We start from the raw sequence: 22231 nt of genomic DNA on the forward strand, positions 1-22231 counted from the left end.
TGAATGGCAGCTCAAGGCATTTGATTTTCTAGTATATTATGCAGAATATTTATGATAGAAGGAATTCCGTATAACTTTGCCACAAAATGATATACTACTGCATTACAGATAGGATTGCTGGGAATCCTTTTATCAGGATTGCATACTGGGTTTTATTTATGATTTTATTTAATTTATAAGTAAATAATTTGCAATTGTTTTGAATATTCTGTTATTTTGTGATTTACAGTACTAATGGGTGAATTTTAAAAGCATTGCTCGCGTTAAGAGGCCACGTGTGAGCAACATGAATTTTAAAAGTCACAAATTACGCACATATATGCGCGTGTAAAAAGAAAAAGAGACGGAGTTGGGATGTGTCAGGGGTGCTGAGGTGTAAGTTTGCATAAATCTCTGTTTAGGCCTAAAATGACTGGGTGAGGGGTATGGGTCAACTGGGGGGAGTGCAGGCCGAAAAACCAGAGGGGTCTGGATGACCTTGAGACGGACTGGGCAAACTGGTGGACTAACTGGTAAAATTGGGAATGTCCTTCACGCAAGCATGTTTAAAATCCACTTACCTACATGCATTAAAACTGCAACTGCATGCATGATTTAAAATGCCAGTGTATGGGCGTCCACACACTCATTTTAAAGTTACCGTCTGTGTTTGTACGACTTATGCTCTTTCTATCCATAATGATCATTTTGAATGTATGTACCATGCTTTGTTGCCCTCTGTTTTAAGCATGTAATAAATGCTTCCAGAGTCTGCTTCCAATTGAGCTGGCAGCTCAAAGGAGCAGGAGGAAATTTCTGGCTCAAAGCTGAGCCTAAATGCAAATATACAACAAAAACCCACAAGAGGTAAGTGCTAATCCAGAGAGTTTAGCTGAAACTCGTGGTCAAATGGGAGACTTCCGAAGAGGCCAAGAGCTGGAGATTTCTCCGTGCCTCGCATCTGCATGTGGGTGTGGCAGTGGAGCTGGTGCAGAGCAGCTAATGGTATAAATAAGGCATCAGTACAGCAAAGATAGCATAAAGCAAAGAAGGGTGAACAGGGAAGACACAGAAAAGATGGAACAGCGAGAAAAAAAAAAAAAAAAAGACTTCAGAGGGCTTTGCTGTAACCCGAGTAGTGCCTTTGCTGCTCAACCAGAAGAGAAGATGGTGATAGGGGAGGAAAGTTGAAGAGGGGCTCTGTTTACTGTATGTACTCACCCTCACAGGAACGGCCATCTCCTGTGAAGCCGGATAAGCATGCGCAGATGTAAGAGGAGGATCCGGTGTATATACATCGAGCACGCTCTGGAATATCACAGCTGTGAGTCCCAGTCACACAGTGGTTGATGGGCCGTTCAATGCCTGAGGGTTTAAAATCATCATCATCAGGATGCGATTATCATGCTTTTATTTTAGCCTACAAAATGCTGAGCAAACAAATTCAGAAAGAGAGTTTGCTGTCAATAGCTTATAGAGATGACTTCTCGCAATTCTAAACTATCACAGGAAAAAAGAAAGGATCGATTTGTTCTAGGATTCCTAGAACAAATAGCTACGGATATTCAAGATTGAGAAAATATACTATAACTAGAATAAAGATAATTAGGAGTAAAAGCCAACCATTAACACCCTATTATCATCCTCCACTCCTGAACTGGCTCAAATGATTATTTGATACATATTTATGCCTATTTTATTCATCTCTCCAAATACACTTAAGCCTGCCTTAGGCAGGAGTGAGTCTGGGTATATAAATGGCAACATAAAATGATGATAATGATAATAATGAAAGCATTGCAGGAACTGAATATTGAATGGCCTGTGCAAGGGAAAAGGTCTGCTCTGCCAGCTGAGGGGCCAGTGCTGTACCTTAATGAGCAAACCAGTAGCCATTCAATGACAGAGAAAAAAAGATTGAAGAAACATCCAAGACAGCAGTTTTTCACTTGATAAGATAGTGTGGTCTAACAAGGAATTTTCAATATGCATTTTATTGCTGGCTTTTTTCCTATTATATCCTATGGAGCCAGGTTGCACTTCAGGTACTTCAGATGATGTCTTCAGCTTCAGGGTATTTAAACCCCTTCAACCCTGCACTCCTTGCCTCAGCAACATGTCTCCTGCTTCTCAGTACATGTTGCTTTTCCTCCTGCGTTCCTGTCTTCCCGTAATGTTCTTGTGGGCCTGTGCTCCGGTGTTCCTGCTTTCCACATTGTTCTTGTGTTCCTGACTGACTCTGCCTGCCCTTATCTTCTCTAGTCTTGTCGTTGTCTGCTCCCGTCTTGGTCATTGTCTCACCCTGTCTTCTTTGGCTTGAATTCCCAGATTCTGACCTTGGCTTGGACCCTGACCATTCCTTGTTTGCTGACTGGACCTATTTTTCTGACTGGACCTGACCTCAACTTGTCTGCTGCCCAGCCCAACCTCCATCCTACCTTCTAGTATCCTCTGCATGCAGCCTGCCTCAACCCTCACCTGGCATTGGACTCTCATTCTTTGACTTCCCTAGAGACCCACCAAAGACCTGCTGGCCATCAGAACCCAAGAGTTCAACCTGCAGGTGAAGCTCCAGCCGGGCCTGTCACAGGGCACGCCCACCAACTGTCAGTGTGGGCCTAATGGGCTTGCTCATTAGGCTGCACCAACTGCACCACAGCATCAAGGGCCACCAATACCAAAAGCATAACACCTTGTACTCACTACTGAAGAATGGCTCCTTGTCCTACCTCCACCCAATCCCAGATGTTGCTGATATCAGAACATGGCATTATCAAAAAAGATGAATAATGAGCTTTGTGCGTATCTGAATGCGGGTCTAGCATATTCTGTGCTAGGGCCTGCTCTTTGCACATTATCCATTTATTTGTCTCTCTATTCAGGTTTCCAAGAGTTGGACTCAGAATACTGAATAATATATTGCCCCAAACAGTTGGTTACATCAACCTCCTTGCTAGCCTTTAAGAGGGTTATTTTATAACCATGAGGGTAGGGTTAGCGTCTGCAGGTACCTTTTACCCGCAGAATTCATCCCACATTTCCATAGTGAACTTATACCCATAAGTTTGCTTTGCAAATGCTCAGGAATTGGCTTGATACGTACACAGATTAACTTGCAGAGTTATACCTGTTCTTTGTAGGGCACTGTACTTGCATACTTTTGAAAATAAAAGAGTGTACATATAACTTCCAGCTCCACTCCCCACTCCCCGAACTCCTCTGCTCACATCGCATAAAAGTGCACACAAAACTGCATAAACAGCTTTTAAAATCCGGCCCTAAATGACTCCATAACATCTAAAATATTTTCTCTCTCTCTTGAAAGAAGCAGTCGCTCACCCAAAACCTCCTCTCTCCTTAAGGGAAAAGGCAGAGAGGAGGCCAGAAACGGCACATTTTATGTTTATTTTAAATTGCTTTGATGGCTGGGAGGCCTCCATGATGCACAAAACAGGCCATCCTGCAGCATCCTGAAATAATTTCCCATATATCAACATCCCCCTTAGTGATTTGTTTCCAAACCACCAGAGAGACCGGGAGCCAGTGCATCGAGACAAATTCAGGAATATGTTTTGAAGCCCTTTCTAGGGGCTCTCTCATCCTCTCCTTCTCTAAAAGACACAAAGGCTTTAGGAAAGAGAAATTAATTAAATTATAAACAGGACTACAAGAAAAATCTCTACAGAATTGAACTGTTCACACATTAAAGTCGTATACATTTTGTTATATGAAGTCTTGACAATATTTTAATTGCATTTTGTTTCTCTGTTTTTGTAGGTGCAATGTGAAGGGGAAATTACATTGGTGGGTTTTAGAGATTGGAATTATGGCTCTTGTAACATAATATGTCTTATTAACGGATTGTTTATACCAACTTGCAGGTGAATTATAGGATGTATTTTGCTGTATCGGGGTGGGGGTGAAATACTGAAGAGGGCAGTTGGTTATTGTATTTTTTTCCTATAATTTTTTTTAATTTTAACATTGTAATCCAAATAAGAAAACAGTTGTGATTTTTTTTCTACTTGCAACAAAAATTTTGCAGAAAGGAAAATTGGTTCTTACCTGCTAATTTTCGTTCCTGTAGTACCATGGATCAGTCCAGACAGTGGGTTGACCCTGTCCAGCAGAGGGAGACAGAGAAAAATGGAAAGGGTATCCCTATATGAGGACAGTGCTCACCCTGCGTCCCTTTAGTATAAACGATAGCAAAGCAGAAAGAATAGCTGAAAACCATTAACTAGAAAAAAGATTAAGCAAGTAAGAACTGTAACCTTGTAATCAAATGCTAATAATTTGAAATTTAAAACAAGTCCAGAACTGCTCTTATATATATATATATATAAATCTGTTACGCAGATACTTCTGCTGCCTTATAATTTGTAGCAGACATTCTTCCAATCTGTGAATGAGAAGAAGACATTCCTCCAAAAACTGAGAACAAAGAGCAACTTCGAGCGGCATGACAAAAAACAGACCGGGCGGGAGTCTGGACTGATCCGTGGTACTACAGGAATGAAAATTAGCAGGTAAGAACCAATTTTCCTTTCCCTGTACGTACCTGGATCAGTCCAGACAGTGGGATGTACCAAAGCTTCCCTAAGTAGGGTGGGACCGAGAAGGTCCCGCTTGAAGAACCTGTCTGCCAAAAGAACCAAAAACAGGCGCCTATACGTAGAGCCGATAATGACGCGCAAAAGGTATGCAGAGATTTCCAAGTTGCTGCTCTGCAAATCTCCTGCGGAAAAACCAGCTGGCTCGCCGCCCAAGAGGTAGCCTGAGAACACAAAGAATGGACTTTCAACCCTTCGGGAAGTGGCCGGCCCCGGAAGATAAAAGCAGACGCAATTGCCTCCTTTAGCCAGCAAGCAATGGTAGCCTTAGAAGCTTGCTTCCCTCTGTTTGGCCCGATCCACAGAACAAAAGGATGATCAAAGACCCGAAACTCGTTTGTAACCAGTAAATACTGAATCAAGACTCGTTTAACATCAAGACGCCGAAGGTCTCCACCAAATGTGCTGGCAATGTCCTCTGGAGAAAAGGCAGGAAGTTCCACGGATTGATTCACATGAAAGGAAGACACTACCTTCGGTAAGAACGATGGAACCGTCTTTAGAGAGACCCCTGAATCCGAAAAATGAAGAAAAGGCTCTCGGCAAGATAAAGCTTATAACTCGGATACTCTCCTGGCCGAGCAAATAGAGATAAGACATACCATTTTGAGGGTCAGATCCTTAAGCGTGGCCAGCCATAGGAGTTCAAAAGGTGCTTCACAAAGGTCACGAAGTTCTAGGTTCAGACTCCACGAAGGGTAAGTAGGCCAGATTTAAATGTTTAGCCCCCTTGAGGAATCGCATGACATCCGGATGGGCTGCCACCGCGTAGCTATCCACCTGCCCCAATAGGGAACTGAGGGCCGAAACATGTACGCAAACAGAATTGAAAGACAAACCTTTGGAGAGGCCATTCTGTAGGAAGGAGAGAACCTGGGACACCGCCTTGCGTGCCATTACACCTGACTCGGTACACATATTCTCAAATACTCTCCATACCCAAACATAAGCGAGAGAAGTAGAAGTCTTACGGACCCGTAACAGCGTGGAAATAACCTCCTCTTTGTATCTCTTCTTCCTTAGTTGCCGCCGCTCAAAAGCCAGGCCACTAGACAGAAGCGATCTGCCTGATCGAAAAATACGGGACCTTGACGTAGCAGATGTGGAAGATGACCGAGACGGAAAGGACCGGCCCTCGCGAGGTTCACCAGATCCACAAACCAGGGCCTCCAGAGCCACTCTGGCGCCACAAGGACGACCGGCCCCTTGTGAAGTTCTATCCAACGGAGAACCTTTCCCACCAGTGGCCATGGTGGAAATACTTAGAGGAGGATGTCGCGAGGCCAGGGAAGAACTAGGGCATCCACCCCTTCCGAGCCGTGCTCCCATCAGCGACTGAAGAATCTGGGAGCCTTCACATTCCTCATGGTGGCCATCAGGTCTAAGTGGGGGACTCCTCACCTGCGCACGACAAGAGCCATCGCTTCCTCGGACAACTCCCACTCTCCGGGGTCTAGATGTTGATGATTGAGGAAGTCGGCTTGAATATTCTCCTTCCCCGCAATGTGGGAGGCTGCCAGTCAATCCAGATGACGCTCTGCCCAGGAGAATAGCTTGCTGGCTTCCACGGCCAACAACCAGCTCCTGGTGCCCCCCTGGCGATTGATGGAAGCTACTGTGGTGGCATTGTCAGAGAGGACTCTCACCACTTTTCGCCGGAGTAAGGGTAGGAACATTTTGAGTGCCAATCGAACCGCAGGGGCCTCCAGACAATTGATGTGCCAAGGGGACTGGACCACCGACCATTTTCCCTGAGTGGACTGATTCTGGCACACCGCTACCCAGCCGGAGAGGCTGGAATCCGTCATATCCACTGGGATGTCTCCAGAGGCAGCCCCTTCAACAAGTGGGCTAGAGATAGCCATCACTGCATGCTGGCGATGGTAGAATTGGAGAGAGGTAAAGGAGTCTGAAACTGCTCCGAGACCGGCTTCCATCGGGACAGCAAAGCTTTCTGTAACGGACGCATATGCGCAAACACCCAAGGAACCAAATCTATAGTTGAAGTCATAAAACACAGAACCTGGAGGTAGTCCCAGGCTGTGGGCACCGAGAGAGACAAGAGATGTTGCACTTGATCCATGAGCTTGAGCGCCTGGGCCTCAGGCAGGAAAACTTTGGCCACTTGAGTGTTGAACTGTGCTCCTAGGAACTCCAGGACCTGCGATGGCTTGAGGTTGCTCTTGGAGAAATTGTCTATCCACCCGAGGGAGGAGAGGACTGACAGGACCCTGCTGACCGATATTGCACAGAGCTTCTCCGACTTGGCCAGGATGAGCCAGTCGTCCAAGTAGGGATGGACCAGGACTCCCTCCTACCAGAGGAAGGCCGCCACTACCACCATGACCTTGGTGAATGTGCGAGGAGCGGTGGCAAGACTGAACAGAAGCGCCCGAAATTGGTAGTGTCATCCCAGGATGTTGAAGCGCAGATACTTCTGATGGTCCTGGAGAATCGGAATGTAAAGGTAGGCCTCTGTCAAGTCGAGAGAGGCAAGGAATTCGCAGGAGCAAACCGCTGCTATAACCACCCTCAGGGTCTCCATCCGAAAATGAGCTATCTTGAGCGCTTTGACGACTGTCTTGAGGTCCAGGATTGATCGGAAAGAGCCATCCTTCTTGAGAATGACGAAGTAGATGGAATACTGGCTGGACCCCTGCTCCTTCAAGGGGACCAGGTCTATTGCACGGAGCTTCAGAAGCCTGTTGAGAGTCCAGCACACCGCAGAACGCTTTCGGCTCCCGCAAGGAGAGATTAGGTATCAGTCCGGAAGATCTCGAGCAAATTCTAAAGCGTAACCTTTTTCGATCACCTCGAGGACCCACTGATCTGAAGTAATTTTGACCCATTCCTCGAGAAATAGGGACAGATGACCACCTAAGTCTGGAATGGAGGAAAGGGCCGGCCTCATTTCATTGGGGTGGCTTTGTGGCTGCTCCCTGGGAGTGACCATCTCGGAAAGGTCATCGGCCACGAAAGGAATGAGACTAAGACTGGGATCTCATGGGGGCCGACCTTTGGGCAGTCCCCCGAGGCCTGTTGTACTTGCCTGTCCCCTGAAACACAAGCAGGAAGGAAAAAAGGACTTTGACTGTCTAGGGCGGTCCTCAGGCAGCTTATGGATTTTGTTTTCTCCTAAAGATTTAATAAGCTGCTCCAGGTCCTCCCCAAACAGCAACTTACCCTTGAAGGGGAGAGTGCCCAACTGCGATTTGGAGGAGGAATCTGCCACCTAATTCCGCAGCCAGAGGAGTCGTCGGGCTGAAATCGCAGAGACCATGGCTCTGGCCTGCACCCTCAGGAGATCATAGAGGGCATCCGCCCCATACGCAATGGCGCCTTCCAGCCGCTCGGCCTGTTCCGCCTCTGCAGCTGGGAGGTCCTGGGTGCTGAGGAGTTGTTGAACCCACCTGAGACTTGCCCGCTGCATGAGACTGCTACAGACTGTCGCCCGGACCCCGAGCGCCAGCACTTCAAAATTTCTCTTGAGATAGACCTCCACCTTGTGGGCCTGAAGATCTTTCAAGGCAGACGCTCCCACCACAAGAATTGTGGTTCTCTTCATAACCACAGAAACCGAAGCGTCCACCTTAGGGATCTTGAACATATCTAGGCAATGCTCTCGGAGAGGATAGAGTTTATCCATGGCTCTTCCAACCCATAAGCCGGCTTCTGGAGCTTCCCATTCCCGTAGCAGTAATTGCATCAGCATTGGAGGAAAAGGGAAGGTACGGGGAGGTGCCCGCAGACCCGCTAGGACTGGGTCCGGGTTGCTAGAGGTCGAGGTACTTGGGCTAGCCTCCGGGGGAGAATCTATGCCCAGCTCGGCTAAGACAAAAAGGTATGAGCGGATCCAGCTCCTCCCGCTGGAACAGGCATAGCACCCGTGGGTCATCCCCGTCTACCTGAGGATTCTGGGTGAGGGCATTCACAGCTGGACCAGTTGAGTTGGTGTCCGGCAGCTGAGGTGGAATATTAGCCGGATCTGAGGGTGCTGGTACTCCTGGCACCAACCAAACCCGAGTCGCTGCTGGAGAGTCTGGGAGCAGTCCCAGAACCGCAGGGGTCCTAGGGATCTTAGCCGGCGGAGGACCGAAAGGGATCCGAACTGGAGGAGGGTCTAGGGGAGGGTCCTCCTGCTGCATGAGACTGGCAACATATACCTTGTGCATGAGCAGCACAAAATCCGTGGAAAAATGTGCAGGTGCCTTCCCAGGCATCGAGGGAGGAGGTCCAGCGGGCTGGGGGTGCAGAGCCACCCACTGTGAGGTCCATGGGGCTTAAATCTGGTGAGCTCTGAGGAAAATTTGTGTCCCCTCCCCCAGCCGGCAGAGAATCAGAAGAAATGCCTGCAGATTAATATCCGCCATTCCCACGGTTTGCAGGGACAGGGCTGGCCTTGACGCTTGCAGGGCCGGGATTGCACAGCTGATTTTGCCGGAGAAGAAGAATCCTCCCCGCCGAGCAGACATCGAGAACAGAACCCCTCGCGGGAGAGTCTCGATGCAGACTTCCGCACGCAATGCAGAGCGACAATCGAGGCATGAGGCAAGGGGGGAAGCAAAACTGTCACTGAAGAGACAGCAAAGTTTGCTAGTGCCTGGCTGCGAGCGGGGAAAAGAAGCTCCAGCCACCCGCTCCTTCCCCCGAAGCAAAACAGCTGTTTGCTGACTTACTTTTTTTTTTTTTTCAAAACAGAAGAATGACACTTCTCTGTCAACAGACCCGAGGTATGCAACTTCTCTGGGTCTGCGTGGGGGAGGGACTCGACCACCAGTGTCACCCCAAGCCAGGCAGGTCACCGGGAAGGGTCCTAGGCTGATAAAATCAAGGGGCAAAGCCCCCCTAGGCACATATAAGAGCAAATAGCAAGCGAAGTTGCTCCTGAAGAAAAATCCCAAACTTTTTTTTCTTTTTTAAAGTTTAAATATTAGGAATACTTGCTTGATCCCTGCACCAGAGCAGAAAGAGAAAGGTTTCTCAAAGAATAAATGAGTAAAGAAAGGGAACCGCAGGTTCTGCTATCTGCCTCTGCTGGGAGACAGAGAAATACTGAAGGAACGCAGGGTGAGCACTGTCCTCATATAGGATACCCTTTCAGTTTTTCTCTGTCTCCCTCTGCTGGACAGGAGGCTCAACCCATTGTCTGATCCAAGTACATACAGGGAAATGATCCCTGCTATAGTCCATTTTTCACATTTTGATTGCTCTGTCAATTGAGATAAATAACTAAGGTCCATATTCAAAGGGTTTTATCACATAGCTAGATAAATCCCATTTTTTAAATTTTCCACCACTCCTATCGTCTCTGATTTATCCAAATATATGCAGCTAAGGACTTAACTGGATAAAACTTATCTGGATAAGTCAGAGGTTTTCGGGAGATCTTTTGGGGCAGAGTTGTTGGTCAGATAACTCCAGTTTTCAGCGTTATCCAGCTAACAAACAAGGTCTTTTTTCAAAACGTGATGGGTCATTATTGCGTGCATTAGGGCCTTAAATCTCACAAGATAATGGCCGCATCACGATGATAACATTTAAATGAGGGAAAGGGGAGGGGTTTGGGTGGGGTTTAAAATATTTTGGGCCCAGTTGTGCTGCGGGCGATAATGTTTTACACATCTCCGGCAGTAGCACAGGAAATAACTACACTTTTTGTAGGGGTGCTATGGAGGCCACAACCGCTCCGCCATGATGTGGCCATAGAATGAAAAATCTAGGCCTTAGTTAATTTTAGGACTGCCTGAGAGGAGTCCCAAAGTTAGCTGGATGAACTTACTGAGCTAACTGTCATACAGTCTGGTATATTCAGCTGCATACTCACTCTATTAAATCTCCCGATCAAGGTAGTTAGATAAGTTTATCCATTTGCCAGCCTCCAAGTGGCTCAATCTTGACTTCAACCGTATCCACACAGTGTAAGCCAAGACAAAGATGATTTTTTACCATTTGGCAAAACCACTTTAACATGATAATCCACCAGTAGCAAGGAAAGCTCTGTAAAATGTATTATGCATGATGTGGATCAATGAATATACATTAAAATGGCCAGCCAGGATACAGAAATAGCCCCAATGATATTTGGTGTCACTGGATTGATTAAAAAGAACTTTCAAGTGCACCCTAATATGTTGCCTTTGCATATTACACTCCAAGAGCTCCAGGAGGCGGCTTTCTTTGACACAATGCAAGTTTTATAATAAGCACTATAATAAACTTGAGAGATCGCAATCTTCTCCAACATACCCTGCTTACAAGTGAGGTTCATGCCTGTCAAGGTATGTGCAGAATCAACCTATTTGGAGACACTACTTCCCAGGAGAAACCGATGCATGAGGAGAGCAGAGGGCAGACTGTGGGGCCTTTAATCTGTGTTGACTCACAGTTCTATGCTCAGTGACAGAAGACCAATGCTGCAGGTCACTGATAGTAGCCAGGCATACTGGTGCTACTTCAGAAGTGGATAGAGAAGATAGAGATGGAGATGGAGAAGGGTAGATAGGGGAATTGGTAAGCAATGACAGGACTTGAGGGGGAGAGGGCATGCCCAATGAGTAATGGCAGAATGTGGGGATGGTGGAAACTGGACTAGTAAGCATTGGGAAGATTTTTTGGGGGTATAGTGCATATTGTTAACTCAGTACCAGAGGCAGAAAGAGTTAATTATGGAGAGCAGTGGGAGGAAAAGGGTTGAGAGGTCAGCTAAAGACATAAAGGATTATAGAGTTGGTGTTGGGTTGTATATGGATATATGCATATCTACCCATAGTGGACAAATCTCAACTGAGCAGACTGGATGGGCTATTTTGGTTTTTATCTACTGTCATTTACTGTGTTACTGTGTCAGGGGTGCAAAGCTTAGCATAAGAATGTAAGAACACAAGAACATGACATACTGGGTCAGACCAAGGGTACATCAAGCCCAGCATCCTGTCCCCAACAGTGGCCAATCCAGGCCATAAGAACCTGGCAAGTTCCCAAAAACTAAGTCTAACCCATGTTACTGCTGCTAGTAATAGCAGTGGCTATTTTCTAAGTCAACTTAATTAATAGCAGATAATGGACTTCTTCTCCAAGAACTTATCCAATCCTTTTTTAAACACAACTACACTAACTGCATAACCACATCCCCTGGCAACAAATTCCAGAGTTTAATTGTGCATTGAGTGAAAAAGAACTTTGATTAGTTTTAAATGTGCCACATACTAACTTCATGGAGTGCCCCCTAGTCCTTCTATTATCCGAAAGAGTAAATAACCGATTCACATTTACCTGTTCTAGAACTCTCATGATTTTAAACATCTCTATCATATCCCCCCTCAGCCAACTCTTCTCTAAGCTGAAAAGCCCTAACCTCTTTAGTCTTTCCTCATAGGGGAGCTGTTCCACCCCCTTTATCATTTTGGTTGCTCTTTTTTGTACCTTCTCTATCGCAACTATATCTTTTTTGAGATGCGGCGACCAGAATTGTACACAGTATTCAAGGTGCGGTCTCACCATGGAGCAATATAGAGGCGTTATGACATTTTCCGTTTTATTCACTATTCCCTTTCTAATAATTCCTAACATTCTGTTTGCTCTTTTGACTGCCGCAGCACATTGAACCGACGATTTCAATGTATTATCCACTATGACGCCTAGATCTCTTTCTTGGGTGATTATGGATTATCAACCTTGATTACTCTCCTCTTTATGCAATGTTCACACCAGACAACGAAACCTCACTATTGATTGTTTTTACCAAGAAATTGACAGGAATGTTTTATTTGCCCACTTTTAGGTTTGTATGAAATTTATATATAGTAATCAGTCCAACTGTGATTACAAACAACAATAATAGACTCTGACCCAACCCTCATTATGGCATTTAAAAAGATCAGAACCACTCCACAGTACCGGATTTGGAAGAAAAGTACATCTTTGGCAATATCAGAGAACTTAAATAATATAGGGTCACTATTTAGTGGTGTTTAGCTAGATAATTCACAAGTTATCCATCTAAATGTCAACTTTTCAATATTTTGCCCTTATCCAGCTGCAATTTAGTGGATTACATTGGAGTATTCCAGGTAGTCATGCCTTAGATTAGTCCTAAAGAGAGCCGGCTATATTGAATAGTGCAGCTGCACTACTGAATATCCCTCCAAAGTTAACCTGTTTATCTAACTGCCTGATTCACTAAGGCTTTTCTCCCATTGTGTCTATCAAAAAATATCTTGATGAATCAGGCCCTAACTTTTCAATCCAGCCAGTGACTGATATTACCTGCTATAGGTTTACAATAGACTTTTATTAAAATAAACCTCACAAAACATAAAATAAATAAAAATTAAAACATACCAATGCATGTCCTGCCATCCTCTGAAAACTGGTAACCGTCAAAGCACTCACACCGGAATGTTCCAGGCTGATTATTACATGTTGCATGATCTCCACAAATTGCTGGTTGTTCCCTGCATTCATCGACATCTGCAATGTTAGAAGGGAAGTTTATTCATAATCATGACTGTACGCACAACTCAAAGCTTTAAGAGTCAAAAGTTAAAAGGTACAGGTCCGTGACAAATATTGGCTTGCATGTTAAATTTCACCAATGACAAACTAATGTCTTAAGTAGGGATGTGAATCGTTTTTTGACGATTTAAAATATCGTCCGATATATTTTAAATCGTCAAAAATCGTTAGGGCCACGATACAATACCAATTCCCCCGATTTATCGTCAAAAAATCGTAAATCGGGGGAAGGGGGAGGGCAGGAAAACTGGCACACTAAAACCCCCTAAAACCCACCCCCGACCCTTTAAATTAAATCCCCCACCGGACCCCGGCTGAACGACCTCCTGCAGTCGATCTCCTGCCAGCGCCATTTTCCGTACGGAAAACGATTCGCGGCAGGAAATCGCTCCCGGACCCCCGCTGGACCCCCAGGGACTTTTGGCCAGCTTGGGGGGGGCTCCTGACCCCCACAAGACTTGCTAAAAGTCCAGCGGGGGTCCGGAACGACCTCCTGCAGTCAAATCGTGTTGGTCTATGGCCGCCGCCATTTTGCGCCGCCATTTTGCAAAATGGCGGCGCAGAATGGCGCCGGCTGAAGACAACACGATTCAATTGCAGGAGACCATTCCGGACCGCCGCTGGACCCCCAGGTAATTTAAGGCATTTGAGGGTGGGGGATTTAATTTAAAGGGTCGGGGTGGGTTTTAGGGGGTTTTAGTGTGCCGGTTTTCCTGCCCTCCCCCTTCCCCCGATTTAGCTATGGACCGCTGCTGGACCCCCAGGTAATTTAAGGCATTTGGGGGGGGGTTCGGGAGGGTGGGGGATTTAATTTAAAGGGTCGGGGTGGGTTTTAGGGGGTTTTAGTGTGCCGGTTCACGATTTTAACGATTTTCACGATACTCTAAACACCCAAACGGCGACGATACGATTCCCTCCCCCTCCCAGCCGAAATCGATCGTTAAGACGATCAAGGACACGATTCACATCTCTAGTCTTAAGCAATGAACTCCATCAGAAGTTCACAAGTTTTAATGCAAGCACAAAGAAATAAAGGTGAAGAAACAACACACAGACAATTCCTCTCTACTGGACTAACCTAGTACATTTGTGAAACGGCTTCATCAGGCTACCTTCAACAGGCCACTGCATTATGGCCCAAGGACGATAATGTCTGACCTTGCAAGTACATTGCTGGGTAGATCAGAGCAGCAGTGTTTATTTGCAAAACTGTACACAATGTAGAGAAGTGTGGTAGCAGTGGAGGCAGATCTGTTTCACTTATGTAACATCCTTCACCATATTTCCTGCACTGATTAAGAGACAAGACCAACAGCCATTGCTAGTGGCAGATGAGAGAAATACTTCTCACTCCTCTAATTCAAAATTTCTGTCAGCTACCTCATCTAAAGCAAACACTGGGGAGAGGCAAACTTTTAAAGGAAAGAAAAACCCGGCAAGATACTATGCTGCAAGTTGTATCAGCACATAATCCAGGGACCTCTCAGTTACTCACATGGGGAAGACTACTTTATCAACATGAAATAATTATAATCATGCTCCAGTGCAGGAACAGTATCACCTGCAATCAGTTTGGTGACTAGTCTGTGGGACCTATCAGGGCTGGTGCTAGCTGTTTTGCTACCCTGTGCAAACAATTACTGTGCTGCCCCCCCATCCTCCAACACACACACTTCATTCGGTCTCTGCCTCCAGCCTGCCAAAAGAGGGTAAGAGACAGCTACAGACTCAGCCTGAAAGACTAAGACGTGGTGAGTGACAGGCAGATTACAATGGTTAAAAAAAAAACATTTATTTTGACTTTGGAGAATTTTAGGAAATTTTATTTACATTTTTTAAAACATTTTAATTCTCTATTTATATATATCAAACAAAAACATCAAGAAATAAATGAGTTGAAATACAAAGGTGCATATATTCAGAATAAAGGACTGTTTACACCCTTAGCCCATATGCCTACTTATACTGGCTAGATGCCCAGAATTAAGAGAGCCCAGGAATGCAACTCCTACAGTAAGTAATCGAAGAAAGGAAAAAGCAAACATAAAGAGGCACAAAATATTCTTAAAGAGAGTAAAGAGTACAACTTAACTCGAGAGATACAAATAATGAGAGGCTGGGGTAGCTCCAGGCTGTGCAATCTTATCACGCAGAAATATAGCCAACTAGCTAGGCTCAAAGAAGATATAAGATACATTTTGACATTTGATGGAACATTTACAGGGAAATTTAAGTATAAACACAGCTATAATGTTTAGGACTCTCTGCCATGACAACAAAAAGGCCCTGCGTCAGTTTTGTGTAGCTTTGGAAATGTCTGGAAAAACTCTCATTTTCATTCTCAGCAATATTGCTCATGATGCTTAAAGAAAAGCCTCAAAAGCCAATGCCGATCAGGATCCAAAACCAAGGAAACAATTAACATTGCTGGAATAGCCAGTTTTATCATCAGTCTCCAAAAAGGTAGTTAAATGAAGGCTGCCATCTGGTATTGGAGATAGTTCAGCAAGATTCCTATTTACTGTTTTTCTCTTATATGGCGGAAGATAATATGCTTTAGAAACCGGTGCATCCAACTGCAATGGAACTTTTAACAACTTCACAAGATAGCACTTGAATATCTCAATAGCAGAGACAGCAGGAAGCTTTGGAAAACTGATAAGATGCAGATTCTGGTGTCTTATCAGATTCTCTAAATTTTCCACTTTAGAACGCAGACATATGTTACCCTTCACAACGGCCTTTTGAGTCTCCTCCCAACACTGTAGCCCATTTCCCCAACAATTTCTACCTTAGATTTTATGGGCCTGATAGTCAAACGATGGATAGTCCAATAATGGAGAATTTACTTACCTGATAATTTAATTTTCCTTAGTGTAGAAGATGGGACTCAGGACCAATGGGTTATGTGCTCCCCTGCTAGCAGATGGAGACGGAGTCAGGTTTCAAAGCTGACATCACCCTAGATATACCCCTGCAGTGACTTCAGCCATTCAATATTCTCTTCAAAAAGCCATTGTGGACATATTATTGAAGAACTTGATTAGAATTTGGATACAACTTGATTAAAAACTAGATTAAAAAACTGGAGACTGCAACTGTACTCACAAGTGCTGAATCCCACCAATACTATAGATGCCCTGAACTAGGGATAAGGCATCGGCTTACCCTTAACCACATGGAATCGAGATTCACCTCATGGGTGATTCCTTGGCACCTCTCCTGGGCAGCTGTGGGCAGGATGCTGAGTCCATCTATCTACACTAAGGAAAACAAAATTATCAGGTAAGTAATTTCTCCATTTCCTAGCGTGTAGCCAGATGAACTCAGGACCAATGGGATGTGCAAAAGCTACTCCCGAACGGGGTGGGAGGCTGCCTGTGGTCTGGTTAGCACCGCCCTCACAAAGGCTGCGTCCTCTCGGGCCTGGACGTCCAGGTGATAGAACCTGGAGAAGGTGTGCAAGGAAGACCACGTTGCTGCACGACAGATGTCGACAGTAGACAGCTTAGCTTCCTCCCAGGATATGGCCTGGGCCCTAGTGGAATGAGCTTTGACCTGAAGGGGTAAAGGCATCCCTGCTGCCACATAAGCTCCCGTGATCACTTCCTTGATCCAGTGAGCTATGGTAGCTCATGAAGCCGCTTCGCCTTGTTTTCTTTCCACATGAAGGACAAACAAGCGGTCTGTCTTGCGCACCGGTTCTCAGCATTCCAGGTACCATACTAAAAGCCTACTGACGTTTAAGTGGCATTGTAGGCGGTAGTTTTCCATGTCCTTGTGTCCATCCGGGGATGAGGAGTTGGTCTGGTTCAGGTGAAACTCTGAGACTACCTTTGGTAAGAAGGAAGGGAAGGTGCAAAGCTGAAATGTTCCTGGAGTGAACCAGAGGAAAGGTTCCAGACATGACAGCGCCTGTAGTTCGGAGATGTGATGAGCCGAGCATTTCGCCACCAAGAATATAGTCTTTAGAGTTAATAGGCATAGAGACAGACTGTGCAGTGGCCTAAAGGAAGACCCTGCTAAAAAGTCCAATTCTAGGTTGAGGTTCCATAGGGGGACTGGCCACTTTAAGGATGGTCAGAGGTGTTTAATCCCTTTTAGGAAATGGACCAAGTCCGGATTCTTTGACAGACGGGTTCCGTTCACCTCTCCCCTGAAATGGGAGAGAGCCACCACCTGGACCTTCAAGGAGTTGAGGGACAATCCTTTGGTTCAGGCTGTCCTGTAAAAATTCCACAATTATGGGGATCTTGGTCGTTCACAGGGGCACCCCATGGTCCATGCACCAGGCCTCAAATATTCTTCAGATCAGTATGCACGCCAGGGACATTGAGAACTTCCACATGCGGAGCAAGGTGATATTACAGCTGCTGAATATTCCCGCTTTGTCAGGCGAGCTCTCTCAAGGGCCAGACTGTAAGACAGACTCGAGCTGTGTCCTCGTGAAGGACCGGACCCACTGGAGAAGGTCCCTGCAGGGGGAGGTGAAGGAGATTCTCCACAAGAAGCCTCCTTATGTCTGCGTACCATGGGCATCTGGGCCAATCTGGGGCCACCAGAAGGACCAATCCTCTGTGGTGTTCGATCTTGCAGATAATCTTGTCTAGCAGGGGCCACGGGGGGGTGGGGGGGGAAGCCATATAGTAAATCCTCCTCTGGCCATTTCTGGACAAGGGCGTTGATCCCTTGGGAGTGCTGAACTCGTCTGACTGAAGAATTGAGGGACCTTTGCATTGTGAGATATGGCCAGTAGGTCAATGGATGGGAGGCCCCAGCTGAGAATTTCTGCTCTGACATTGTCTTTTCCCTCGATGTGGGCAGCCGAGATCCTGTGTAGATTTAACTCCACCCATTCTATAAGGGGGTCTATTTCCAGAGATACCTGATGGCCGTTGGTAGCTACTGTTGTTGTGCTGTCAGACAACACAGGGAATGCCTATCCCTGGAGCCTGTGGAAGAACTGCAGGCATGCTAATCTTACTGCCTGTGCTTCCAGGCAATTTGTGTTCCAGCGGGCCTCTTCCTCGGTCCATTGCCCTTGGGTTGTCAGTTCCTGACAGTGAGCTCCCCACCCTTGGAGGCTCATGACCGTCGTGAGGGCAATCTTATTTGGTGGGGATAGGCTTACACCCTTGCTTAGGTGAGCTTCCTGTAGCCATTACTGGAGCCGAGAACATACTTCCATCGGTAGGTGGAGGCGGATTGAGTAGTCTTGAGAGAGTGGGTTCCAAATTGACAGTAGGGAGCGCTCATCCACGGTTCTACTTCCAGGGTTGATATGATGAGGCCAAGGACCTGGAGGTAGTCCACACCCTGGGGCACGTTGTGTTTGTCAACTGACACACTTGGCACATCAGCTTCCTTATCCTCGAGGGAAGGGGGAAGATCTTGTCTTGCTTGGTGTCGAGTATATTAATAGAATTATCCTGGGTCTACCACAGGTATTAACACTGACAAGTATTACAAACAATATACCCGTGTATTTCAATGAAATTTATCTTCAATTTTTATTCTTTAACAAACCTTTAAAAACATAACACATATCTGTTTATATCACCCATACACACCACATTCACTCACACAACAATAAACTATTAAAATCTGACAATACAAATGTTGCAATAGTATTGTTAAAGTGTAACAAGTTTGTATTGTCAGATTTTAATAGTTTATTGTTGTGTGAGTGAATGTGGTGTGTATGGGTGATATAAACAGATATGTGTTATGTTTTTAAAGGTTTGTTAAAGAATAAAAATTGAAGATAAATTTCATTGAAATACACGGGTATATTGTTTGTAATACTTGCTTGGTGTCGAACCAGACTCCCAGGTACTCCAAGGACTGGGAGGGGTTGAGGCTGCTCTTGTCCATGTTCACGACCCAACCAAGTTCTTGTAGGAGGGACCTGACCCTGCTAGTCACCTGGAGGTTCTCTTCCAACGACTTTGCCCAGATCAGCCAATCGTCTAAGTAAGGGTGCACCAGGATCTTTTCTTTCCTCAGTGCTGTCGCCATGACCACCATAATTTTGGAGAATGTTCTAGGGGCAGTTGCCAGGCTGAATGGTGGCGGCCCAGTACCAGAAAGCATAAGAAACGCTGGTGGTCTTGACGGATTGGGATATGAAGGTAGGCCTCTGAGAGGTCCAGGGAGGTTAAGAACTCTCCCGGTTGTACGGCCATTATGACAGAGTGAAGAGTTACCTTGCCGTCCACCACCGCACGTACCGACCGATAATGGGGGAAAGTGGCGCCGCAACAAACTGTGCGCAAGATGGCGTCGCCACGGCCTGCCACGTGGAGTGCCCACTGAACCTGAAGTGGGGCCTGGCCCATCGGAGGGGGAGGGCCACTCAACCTGCTCAGAAACCCCTTTCCTTCACCCTATCAGAGTTGGGAACTATGTTGGTACGGCATGCTGAGCAAGGAGACCGGAGGAAAGAGTTACTGAAGCCCTTCCATGTCTCTGGTAAGAGGAGTTCTTCTCTACTTACCTGGGCTCAGCGCTTACCTGCTGAGTACAGACATGGTCTCCGGCTGCGGGGAGAGAGGGCTTAGGCTATCACCACTGCGCTCGGCTTCCTGCACCCGCTGCCTTTCAGCTGCTTCAGTAACAAAGTCCACGCCAGGAACCGGCTAACGGACCAAGGCAAACATCTGAGGGATCTCGGAAATCGCCTCAGGAATTCTCAACTGGGAGAGGGACCTTTAGGTATCACCGCAAGAGAGCGGAGCTCGAACTTCTTCAGTTTAAAAGTAGTAATTTGAAGGTAAATTTTCCTCATCTAAACAGTACGGTGTTCCTGATAGGAGAGACAATCCACATCTGCTAGGAGACAGAGTGATACTGAATGGCTGAGGTCACTGCAGGGGTATATCTAGCGTTATGTCAGCTTTGAAACCTGACTCCGTCTACTAGCTGGGGAGCACATAACCCATTGGTCCTGAGTCCAATAGGAAAGTAGGACTTATCCTGCTATCTAGTGGCTACTGAATATCCGCACACATTCAGTGGCCACTAGATAGCCGGATAAGTTTGGCAAAATGTAGCATTTTTGGGAAGGCCTATTTCTTACTTCCAATATTTCTCTAAATCAGATTTTCTCAAACTGTTTTATGCCTACCCCCCACCCCAGAAAGGAGAGCACAACCCCCCCCCCAAAAAAAACCAAAAAAAACTGTTAAAGAGTTGTGCATGGCCTTGTGGTTCAAGTCACAGTGCGGTAGATTCAGCTTCGGATTCTCTATTCATTGGGACTAATCAGGTCTGGATATACCACAGAGGCTGTTTGCTCAGGTTGAGAGGGGGAGGAAAGATAGCTGCTGTTTCTGGAATGGCTCCTGACAATCAAGTGACACTAAGAGGCTAATTTTAAAATGAGCGTGCTTACGCCCTTACACACGCACATCAGCTTGCGAGTGGAGATACGCTGGAATTTTAAATCATGCACGCACTTGCGCGCATATGATTTAAAATATGCCTACCATGCGTATGTCAGTCCCTAATTTTAAGGTCACTCGAGCAAACTTAGTTTGCGTATCTTCCATACGACTTTGCCAGCTTTCATGTGCATATGTAAGCGGATTTTAAAACAAGTTCGTGAGAGGGACATTCCCAGTTTTTCCAATTAGACCACCAATTTGCCCAGTCAATCTCAAGATAATACAGACCCCCTCTATTTCTTCATCCTGCATGCCTCCAAGTCAGATTCAACCCTGTCGTGTAAGCCCTATAACACAATTTCTGCAGACTTGCTCCTCATCAGGAGCAGCTGTAAATATTTGCAGCTAACAAACTACCGCATGCTGCAGCATCTAGTTTTAAAATATGGGGTTTTGCACATAAAAGAGTTGGCCCCATCCGTGTCCCACCCCTTTTTCTGCCCCCTTATATTTTGCTCGTGCATGCACATATATGCACATAAATCATAACTTTTTAAATCCGCATTACTCATACGCAACCTACATAGTCACATATATGGGCATTTTTGCACGAGCAACACTTTTAATATCAACCCCTAAGAGTACATCTCATAAGAAATGCTATTTCAGCCTGTGAGGGAGTCCTGGGTGAAGGGAGGAACCCCTTGCCCATAATGCTGAACATGGTGTTTCAATACAAGTTGTTTCAGAAGCTTTTAAGGCTACTATACATGGGGAGATAATCAGCTTTGCTATTTGTAAACAGGAACTAACTTGTTTGGAGGCTGACATTCTGCACTTAGTGCATGCCTATATTGCCTCAAATAACTCTCTTCTTACAGGAAAATTGGTTTTTACCTGCTAATTTTCGTTCCTGTAATACCACAGATCTGTCCAGACAAGCGGGTTTTATTCATCCCTACCAGCAGATGGAGGTAGAGGACAAATCTTTGCGCACTGCCACATAAATGAGAGTGCCACCTGCAGTCCCTCAGCATTAATTGATACCCAAGCCAAGATAAGTAAAATTAAAGAGCGAACGAGGCTCCTAACATGGATACCCCTGACCAACTAGATAACAATTCAGAAACGTTAAACCGATAAATTGAAGCCAAAAATGGCAAATTGCTTTGCAAATAAATACAGCAGTGGACCAAGCAGTCTTTCGGTAGAGATCCTCAGGGCGGGCCTCTGGACAGATCTGTGGTATTACAGGAACGAAAATTAGCAGGTAAGAACCAATTTTCCTTTCCTGAACATACCCAGATCAGTCCAGACAAGCGGGATGTACCAAAGCCCTCTTAAACTGGGCGGGAACCCGAAAGACCAGCTCGAAGAACACTCTCCCCAAAAGGGGCCGTCTCCTGTGCCCGCACATCCAAATGGTAATGCTTGATAAAAGTGTGCAATGAGGTCCACACTGCGGCTCTACAGATCTCCTCGGGAGACACCAGCTGACACTCAGCCCAAGAGGTCGCCTGAGCTCGAGTCAAATGTGCTCCAAGCCCTACTGGAACCGCTCTTCCTTTTGATACATAAACTGCAGAGATAGTCTCTTTCAACCTACGAGACAAAGAGCCTTAGATGCCTTTTCACCCTTTTTTGCTCCCCCGAACAGGACAAACAAATGATCAGAATGAAGGAAAGCGTTAGTAACTTTCAAGTAACGTAATACCACTCGTCTCACATCCAAAAGATGAA

General features: G+C 45.9%; 1 protein-coding gene across 2 annotated transcripts in view; it reads right to left on the minus strand.

Moving 5' to 3' along the window:
• NID1 (nidogen 1) overlaps positions 1-22231 on the minus strand; it is a 201589-nt gene that overhangs the window by 83763 nt on the left and 95595 nt on the right. For both annotated transcript variants that reach the window (XM_029594103.1, XM_029594102.1), the window contains exons 10-11: positions 12933-13061; positions 1201-1344 (exon numbers count right to left, since the gene is read on the minus strand). In XM_029594103.1, coding sequence (XP_029449963.1) covers positions 1201-1344; positions 12933-13061 — 273 coding nt within the window. The remainder of the gene's footprint in view (positions 1-1200; positions 1345-12932; positions 13062-22231) is intronic.

The sequence above is a fragment of the Rhinatrema bivittatum genome, chromosome 3 (genome assembly GCF_901001135.1).
Source record: "Rhinatrema bivittatum chromosome 3, aRhiBiv1.1, whole genome shotgun sequence".
NCBI lineage: Eukaryota > Metazoa > Chordata > Amphibia > Gymnophiona > Rhinatrematidae > Rhinatrema > Rhinatrema bivittatum.